We start from the raw sequence: 10061 nt of genomic DNA, 5'->3' as shown, positions 1-10061 counted from the left end.
TTAATCCAAGCGATGTGTATCCTTAAAACATATAAAGATCAAGCATACTGTAGAAAGAAATGGAATATATATTAGATGTGGGACATTTTTAGAAGAAATTGTTTTTCCACATTGAAATATTTCTTTTTGTTTACATACAAGTATGATATTCTTCCGCACATACATGAACTCAGTACAAAATCTATCAAAAAGAAAGAACAAACTACTGAAAAATTAAACAAAATTGGAAGAGTCGACAAAATAACTCTTGCTATATGTGTGAATTGGAAGAGTCGACAAAATAACTCTTGCTATATGTGTGCTAGCTTCAGTACTGCATTTCCTCAGTTATTCCTAGGTGGATGGGATTTTGGGACATGATAATCAGCACTAAAAGCTGTGAAACCACCCATTTTGACCTTCTTATGATGAGGTTGAGGACCTCTCTTCCTCAGTTTGCATTCTACATTCAAAATTCCTTTCCTTCTACGATTACAGTTTCCTACAGAGTGAGCTGCACCTGAAATTGAATCTTCTCGATTCAAAACTTCCTCTTTCGCCAAGCCCCTTTTCAACATCCTTTTCCGTCCTCCAAGCACAGCCACGCCAGGAACACCATCATCCTTTTCAACATTTGTCGAGCTTCTTCCGGCAGCTTCAAGCTCTCTTCCATGTGCAGCCACACTTTTCTTCATATCTGCAAATTCAACAAACATCGCTCAAGCTTTATGCATAAAATTAAATCTCATTTATCCTGACTCGAAAAGAAACTTAAATACCTTGGTGGGTTTGCGCAGTGGAGTCTCTTACATAAACCAAAACCAACACAAGCAAAAAACAAATGAACCTTAACGGCGCCATTTTTGGCTTCCTTTCTTCTTTGGGTAATCACTTAATTATTCAACGGCAACAACATAGAGATGTCAAGTAGAAGAGAAGAGGGTCTTTATAGATTCCAACCCAAGTCAAAGCTGCGGTTCCAACGCTTACTTTTATTCCAATTTCTTGATAAAATATAATTCATAAGAACATGTAGTTACTTTGGGAAACTTAAAAAACCAAAGCGGTGTTCAAAACTTGAGTTGAAAAGTTGAAATTGTTTTCTGGGTTGGCTTCAAAAATGTTAGGGAAAAGGTCTACGATCGCGTGGAATGGAAGATACGGGTGTTAGCGCCTGTCTGCCGCCATGCATGCAACGAGGAGAGTTTTGTCTTGGTGACCAAGCTTTGGCTACACAAAAAGCTTCATAGATTTCATTTTTATAAACTTCTGCAACTCTACTCCCCATACAAACATATAAATTAAACTTTCCAAAGGTAAATTTTTCGCGTTAATATTGATCATAAGGTGTAATGTAAAAGATGTGAATCAGTAAAAGAGATTCACGGCTGCCAAAGTTGGACCAAGGCACAGTTTTTTAAGGTAGTGGAAACAAACCAGGCTTAAAATAATTCAACAAACTATAGCCTTAGGTTTCTAACTTTGATTAAATCATTAGGCTTGAGGGCAGGGTTGACTGACCTCGGTGAGGGTTTGACTGAGAATAACAGGTTTCTGGGGACCAGTTTGAGCTTTGTGATCAAGTCTGGTTGGGGAGAAACAGAATACAGATTAAAATTTTAAGCCTAAACCCTAACTACAAGCTAGGGATTATCACTCTTAGAGCAACCACATGCTAGTTTCATTATATTTATAATTTAAAATATTAGAAATTTTAAATGAGAGAATAAAATTGTAAATAAAATTTTTTTATTAAAAGGTTTGAACTTCAAAAAAAAAAAAAATTGTCCTTTGTGAATGTGCTGTGAGAGCTGTAGTTAAGTGTTGATTAAGCTTACATTTAATTTAATTAATTAATCTAAAGTATGAAGCTACTAAAACAAATATTGCATGTGGTGCACGATAGATATTTATTAATTAGATTAAAATATATTTTAGCATTGCATCTCAGATAATTAAATTGATTAGTTTCTGCAATAAATCGACGACCTATTGCCTTTTGACCTCGTTAAGGAATTAAACGCTGCAAATATTTAGTTTAATTATATTTAAGAAAGCTCTAATGAGGATGTGGATATGCAATTAATTAATGTAACACTTAACAAGTTGAATCTTCTTATAATAGAATAGAATATATATAGCCTAGATAAAAAACACTTCATTTACAACTCAATTTCATAATCTTCTGTTACAACCCTAACATAGGAGTTGACACTACTACGTCTATTGACGTCTTTAACTAAATATAAATGGTTGTTCTTTCTAGGGATGAACGACTATTCCTTAGAGATGAACGATCATTCATTCATAAGACCATCTCCAACCCATTGCACCAATTTGGTGCAAAATTGCACCAAATTGGTGCAAAACACTATTCCATCTCCAACCCACAACATCAAATATTGCACCAAAAAAAATATTCCCTATAATATTCTTTAGAATATTCTTTTTTTCTTTTATTGTAATAATCAACAATTAATCCATTTCACTTATTATTTTTGTATATATTAATTAAATATTGGGAATGATATTTTTATTAAATAATAATTATTTTGAAAATTATACTAATTTAATATAATTAAGCATTTATTTAATCAAATAAACATTACATTTAATATAGAAAAACATTATAGAAAACATTACATCTAATATAAAAGATACAAAAAAAAAAAAAAAAAAAAAAAAAACAACAACAACAACACAAAGGTAAAATTCCATATTGATAGTAATTTAATTTTCCAAATTAGTTGTTCTTCCCACAAATGATCAATTAATGAATTTCGAAGAGCATGGTGAGCCTCTGTATCCTGATTTGTTTATGTCGAGCAAGAAATTTCGAAATCGGACATTCTCATCTATGACAATTTCAACTTCGGGAGTTGGCGCTTCCATCTGATTCTCAATCGATGCATCAACATTGCGTTCATCCTCGATTTACATTTTGTGCATAATAATACACGTAGTCATTATATCAGTAAATATTTTTATCCCAAAAACGTGTCGGTCCTGCACAATGCAAATCGCGATTGGAGACCTCCAAACGCACGTTCCACATCTTTTCTACATCTTTCCTGTTTCATTGCAAATAATTTTTTTTTGGGACCACGTGGATCGTGAATAGTTTGTACGAGAGTAGACCACTTTGGGTATATACCATCAGCTAAATATAACCCATATTATAATCTTTTCCTTGAATGCTATAATGAGCGGGAGGCGCAATACCTTGAGTTAGGTTGGCAACAAATGAGTTGCCTCCAACACTTAATGTCTTGTTGGAACCTGGCAAACCAAAAAATGCATGCCATATCCAAGATCAATCAGCTACAGCCTCGAGAATATAGTTGGGATCACTACGACCAGCATATTGTCCTGCCCAAGCTGTTGGACATTTTCCACTTCCAGTGCATACAATCTAAACTACCCAACATTCCTGGAAAACCACGTTGTTCACCAATATGAAGTAGCCTTGCAACATCATTAGCATTAGGTGATCTTAGATATCGTTCTGCAAATACCCCAACAACAGCACGACAAATCTCTTCAAACTTTCAATGGTTGTAGACTCGCCTATTTTATATACTCATCAGTAGCATCTCGCCGGTAGACCATTGTAACACCTACTGAAAACTGTACAATGCATGCAATTAACAATGAAAAATTGGGCCCAAAATGTTTCTTTTCATTACAATTCACATGTCTTTTATACACAAAGGTTACTGTTACAAAAGTGCATTTAAAAGACAAAATAGGGGAACAGTGTAGCTATTGCTCCTCGCGCGCCGACGCCCCTCCAACCGCATCAACACCTAAACCTCCATCCACAAAGGAAAATAACGGGTGAGCACAAATAATGCTCAGTAAGTAAAACTCTCTAACTGTCTGTCCCCGTGTGTGACTCTTAATTCTTTCCTTTTCTAATTCGTTTCTATTTCTGTTTCTAAAACATCATGGTCTCATCTTATCGAGGTACGGCCGGATGGCGTTCACACAGCACCATCTCACTCTCTATGGCTCGGGTGAATTCACACAGTACCAACTCTTTTTGTGACTACCGAGTGAGGATCACAAAGCACCAACTCGGTTCCTCCTAACTATCGGTGGAGATCCCTAGCACCTACCCGTTCCTCATGAATTTTGGGTAATGATCACCAAGCATTTACCCGTCTCTAGTCACTATCGGTGATGATCACAAAGCATCAACCTGTTCTACTAGCCGTTGATGATGATCACAAGCATCAACAACATATCTCTTAACTAATCGGGTATGGTCACAAAGCATCTACCCATTCCTATTACTCATTGGGTGACGATCACTAAGCTCGACCCATCTCTCCAAGGCTATTCGGATGATGATCAAAAGCATCAATCCGATTCCCATAACGGTCGGTGATGATCACAAAGCATCATCCAACTATACTACTCTTCTACTCATTCTATTGTAGCTTTTTTCAGCTCTCTACCCTTAGAGTAATTTTACCCACTAAGCTCTCTACTCATAGGGTATTTCTATACACAAAGTTCCCTACTCTTTGTTGGTCACTTGTCAATGCATAACAATGCACGGATGATTCATCTCTACTAATGCACTTGTGAAATGCCAACATGCAATGTTGCAAAAATTAGGTTCATTACTCACACTCAATTCTCTATTGGCATTTCATCAAATAACTCATTGCACTATAAACTCTATCATAGCCATGAATCTAAAACTTTTCCTAACCATCCAAAATGGGGAAAACCCCTTCACAAAGTCATAATAACCTGTCAACAACACACTTCCAAAAAGGATTCCATAACACCCCTTCAATTCCATCTCATCTACCTTGCCAATCTAACAACCCATTCTCATATTTGCAAGGTATTAACATTCACAAGCATAGAAATCTCCATTTAATACTCCATACATGGCATAATACATGCACATCAAATACATACATCATTTCTATCAAAACCCAATCAAGAAATTTCATGAATTTCAACTTGGGTTGGTTTTACTTACTTGCTAGGGAGAACTTCACCAAATCTTCTTTCCACTTGGTTTCCTTGACTATTCTCTCTACTCTTAACCAAAAGAATGAAAACCCTCAAAAACCAAAATGAACTAAAATCAAAATCCACACACTTAAGGAGAAATCCTTACCTTGGAAGCCTTAGGTTGTTTTCTATACCTCAAATCACTTCAAAATCCCTTGGAAATCCTGATCAAAAGAAAGAGAGTTGAGAGGAGTAGAATAAAGAGTTGCGTTTGAGAAGAAGAGAATGAGGGGTTTTCTTTGATTCTAATTCCTTTTAAAGATATAAAACACACTCATTCCCATTTTGCCCTATTTTCTTCTATGGAAATTCCATCCATATCCTTTGATCTTCACAAACTCACCCCATATCACATATTCTCCATGAAAAATCCTTACATTCACTCCCCACTTTTCCTGCTAATTAGGGTTAAATGTCAAATAGCCCTTGAGAAGAAAATGTCTAAACCACTCAACATTTTAATCGGCCTGTCGCCGCGGCGAAGCACCTTTGTCGCCGCGGCAAAACTATCCAGAGAGTTTCACCCTTGGTTTCAACCCGTCTTCGCCGCGGCGAAGATTTCTTCTTCGCCCGGCGAAGCTTGGTACACTCAAATTCTTCTATTTTCAACCAAAATTCAGGGCACATCAACATAACATCATCAACAAAAATCAATAAAACCAACTCAAATAAGAGCGAAAGAGGAAACAATAACACGTACCTCAAGTGGGCGTTACAACTATACGCCACATCCGGAATACCGCTTTTATTTTTGAAAAGCAGAACATCCGAGCCTATCGAGCCCATCCCTTCGTTGTAACAGAGTTGTCATGACCTTTCACCTGATCAACAATAGAATGAATAAATTGCGAGACATAAATCATCGGCGAAACATGGAATCATTAAACCGTGGATTCTCGGCAAAATAATCTTTGAACAATTGCGATCGCAGTTTCTCGGTTGCATTATGACTCTATGACCAGGAATTGATCCTCTACGATCACCTGGTTGTTCTATTGATTGAGATAGTGAAGGAGGAGGAGGTTGTGTTAGCTCTCATGCGAAGGATTGCTTCTTGCTCGCATCATTGCTTCAAGATCATTCATCATTCCTCATCATCAATTTCATTGTCGGAAAATGATGATGAATTAGAAGATGATAAATGAGATGGACCTCCAAAATTGAAATTCATCTTGTAGATATATTAGTGAATGATTTGGAAGTTGATTTGGTATGAGGTTTTATAGTTGAAGAAAACACTATTCTAGATAAAAAAATAATAATTCAAAGATGTGTTTGTCCATTCAAACTTTTGAGATTTGTGCTTATTCAAAAAGATGTGTTGTCCATTCAAGCTTTTGAGCTTGTGGCTTATTCAAAAGATGTGTTGTCCATTCAAGCTTTTGAGCTTTGTGGCTTATTCAAAAAGATGTGTTGTCCATTCAAGCTTTGAGCTTTGTAACTTATTCAAAAAGATGTGTTGTCCATTCAAGCTTTGAGCTTTGTGCTTATTCAAAAGACGTGTTGTCCATTCAAGCTTTTGAGCTTTGTGGCTTATTCAAAAGATGTATTGTCCATTCAAGCTTTTAGATTTGTGCTTATTCAAAAAGATGTGTTGTCCATTCAAGCTTTGAGATTTGTAGCTTATCAAAAGATGTGTTGTCCATTCATTTTTGAGCTTTGTGGCTTATTCAAAAAGATGTGTTGTCTATTCAAGCTTTTGAGATTGTGGCTTATTCAAAAAGATGTATTGTCTATTCAAGTTTTTTTTCAATATTTTGATGATCTTACTGGATCCGGAACTAATCTACCGGAATACTAAATTGTTATTTTAGTTTATGTTTGTATTTCTTTAATTTTAGTGCTTAATTAGTGTTAATTTTTATTTTGAGTTATTGTAGTTTAATATTTGCATTGAATAAAGTTCTATTTTTAATTTTCATCATTTTTTAAATTATATCTTATTTAAATTTATTATTATAATAATAATCAAATTAAATTAAATACAAATACTCAAATTTGATGTGATTTTTGGTGTAAAATTTAATACTCAAATTAACTTAACAAAAAAAAAAAAAAAACAAAACAAAATTTTAAAAAAATATATTTTTTTTATTTTTGCTACAGTGGCCCGCCATTTTGGCGCAGTGTTTAGCGTGGGTTGGAGTACCACCCCACGCATTTGGTGTTTTTTGCACCTTTTGGCGTGGATTGGAGATGCCCTAAGGAATGATTGTTCATTCATAGGAACAATCATTCCTTATGAATGAAACACGTTCCTTCATAAGGAACAATGACGTTCCTCCTAAAAAACATTTTTTGTGTTTAGTCAAATCATTTAACGCTTGGTGTGATGAAGCTGATGTGACAATTCTAATCAGTGTCACGTTGGATTGTAAGAGTAGATAATTGTGGCGTAGTATACTATCCAATTTCTCAAAGTTAGGTTCAATAGACAACAATTAATTTCCAGAATCATGTTTTTCTTATATTTTCTTTTTCCCATTTCCCCAAACCTTATATGTATTATTTTCGAACTTTATAAAAAACTGTAACTCAATATAAAGTTTTGATATTCGCTTTGCACCTAATAAGACACAGCTATATATATATATATATCTCCAGATTTTATTAAATACAACCCTTGAAGCTTAATAGAGGCTAATGTTTTAAATAAAGAGAAAGAATGAGCAAAAACAAAGCGAATAATATTTATTTAATAAAGTAAATATGTTTCAGCTCATTCCATTAATTAATTTTTAAACGAGAAAAAGGCACTTGGTGATTGGGAACTGTAGATTCCAAGAGGCTGCAGAATCAAAGTTAAACAGTTGACGAAAACATGGACAAGTGATCTTGCATTGAATCAATAAACCAGCATGGTTAACAACAAATAAATACATTAATATATGATTAAGATTAGCAACTTTAGAATACGAGATGTGCCCTCCAATTTCTCATCACTGGGTTCGCCTTGAAACTGATGTCAAAGGAAAAAAAAAAAATTAATCTAAAAGATTAATTTTCACAATTTATTTACTTAGTATATCGTGACATCTGGGCAGACTAGTCAATCTAATTCGATATAAAGTTGAAACTGATCATAGATATGTTAGATGGATTAAGAATTAAGCATGTACGCTAATCACATAATTAAGTATATAAACACTAACATGATCACCCACGTGTGGACACATGTGTGATTAAGATACTAGGATTAATAGATGAATATGCATAGAATTTAATCAATCAACAAGAAAGTTTATTTTTATGACTAAACATGGCCTAATTTACAGCAGTAAAATGAAACTTTAGGACTTTACTGTCTTTACAAATTAGGTGCCACCATATATATAATATGTATAGCCCTAACATTTACAAATTGTATAAGGTCAATACTTAACAAAATAAACGTAATTTGTACTTTTGTTTATTTTCTAAAACTTTAATTAATTAATCTTGTTAAACCTAAACCTAAACCAATACCGTTAATTAATTAGTCTCCATTCAATAGGGGCTAAGAGAGCTAATTATATATATATTGAAGAATATATTATTAATGGCAGTGAAAATTAACGGTAGAGGCCATTAATGAAAATACTTTACGCCACCACAGAGTTTCATCATCGGGAAAACAAGAATTAGGCAATTATTGACTCTTGGAGACGAATTATGTGTGTTTGTGAAAGTTAAGTTTTACATGAACAGATACAAATATTCGAAAAACAGAGGGATGTTTCTGATGAGGCAATGCCGTGGAAGAACTGCCATTCAAATTATTTCTAGGGTTTAAGAGAGTTTGTACCCTAAAGTGTACGGGAGAGCTGCTTTCAAGGGTTTAGGGATTCTAAATTTCATGTGGATTTGAGTATGCGCACTGTAAATTTCTAACAAGTTGGAAAATTTAGGGTTTTGGTTTGCGAGTTTGGAATTCAAAATGGGTTTAAAGAAAGACAAGTTGGTTTACCTTTAAAGAACATTGACACATGGAAGGCATTTGTTGTTAAACATATTTTACTATCATCAAGATGAACGATACTGTTTGTATCACCAGCAGTCTCATGAACTTACGTGTAATTTCATCTTTAAGAAAATTAGAGAAGCCTAACAAAGAGAAAGAAGAATGCCCTAAAATTTGACCTAATATTAAAAGCAAAAAGACAGCCCAAGTAAGGTGGAAGTTGCAGGAGGAAATCGCATTTTTTTTTCCCCTTATTTTTATAAGAATTCTTGTCTATAAACAAGGTTGTCTCATGATGATGTATCTTATTCAATTATTACTTATGTAACATCAATCATTTTACCAGGATATTGTCTGAATGCTCCTGTGCTCTTCTATTGCTTTCTTCCCTTTTTATTTTATTTTTTTCTCACTTGCCATACACTCTGCAGATTACGAATTAACCATACATATTTGATTATTTGTTCTGCTTAATAATTTGGCTCAAAAGTGAAATCGAGTTCTTGCTCTGGTGAAAAAAGAGGAAGTCTTTCATACAACATGTTGGAATTAGGGGTGAAATCGAGTTGAGTATTTGGGTGCTCGAACCTGACTCAGTTGCTATCGTTCTAAGTTCGAGTCTGATCGAAACTGATGAATCGAACTCGAACTTGATACCTAAAAGTTAAATTCAGTTTCGAATTCGAGCTCAATTAATCAAGTTTTAGTCAAGCTTAATCAAGTTTTAGTTGAGGCTTTTTGAACTTAATCGAGCTTTTTGAGTTTTTTGTACAGCGATTGAACTCGAATCGTGGGATTATTCAAGCTACTCGAACTCGAACTCAACTCGATTAATGCTGAATTGAATTCGAGCCAAAGCCAATCCAAACTTGAGCCACTCGCGCAGCTCGACTCGATTTTCACCCTAGTTGCAATACAACTTACCAATGAGAGAATACTATATCAACGCGATTGGAATACATTTGTTATTTTATTGACAAGAGTTTTCCTTACAATATATTGCAATACAATTGGTCAATGAGATTACGTCACATCAAAGCGAGTGTAATACACTTACTCTTTTATTGGTCGGTTGTATTACATCTTGTCATATGAAAGATTATATTAG

At 34.4% G+C, this 10061-nt stretch overlaps 1 protein-coding gene across 1 annotated transcript; it reads right to left on the bottom strand.

Moving 5' to 3' along the window:
- Nucleotides 1-303: 303 nt before the first annotated feature.
- LOC116146317 lies at nt 304-865 on the bottom strand. The gene is made up of 2 exons (XM_031431723.1): nt 759-865; nt 304-676 (listed from the first exon to the last, which is right to left on the bottom strand). The coding sequence occupies exons 1-2, from the start codon at nt 838-840 to the stop codon at nt 324-326; spliced, it is 435 nt and encodes a 144-aa protein (XP_031287583.1). The 5' UTR covers nt 841-865; the 3' UTR covers nt 304-323.
- Between the last annotated feature and the right edge of the window lie 9196 nt (nt 866-10061).

The sequence above is a fragment of the Pistacia vera genome, unplaced genomic scaffold (assembly GCF_008641045.1).
Source record: "Pistacia vera cultivar Batoury unplaced genomic scaffold, PisVer_v2 Contig476, whole genome shotgun sequence".
NCBI classification, from domain to species: Eukaryota; Viridiplantae; Streptophyta; class Magnoliopsida; order Sapindales; family Anacardiaceae; genus Pistacia; species Pistacia vera.
Note: the sequence above shows the minus strand (reverse complement) of the source record. Positions and strands in the feature narration are given on the sequence as shown.

Coding starts and splice junctions, on each gene's coding strand:
- LOC116146317 (XM_031431723.1), bottom strand. CDS start 840: ATGGCGCCGTTAAGGTTCATTTGTTTTTTGCTTGTGTTGGTTTTGGTT. Junction 677..758: donor CACTGCGCAAACCCACCAAG/GTATTTAAGTTT, acceptor TTGAATTTGCAG/ATATGAAGAAAAGTGTGGCT.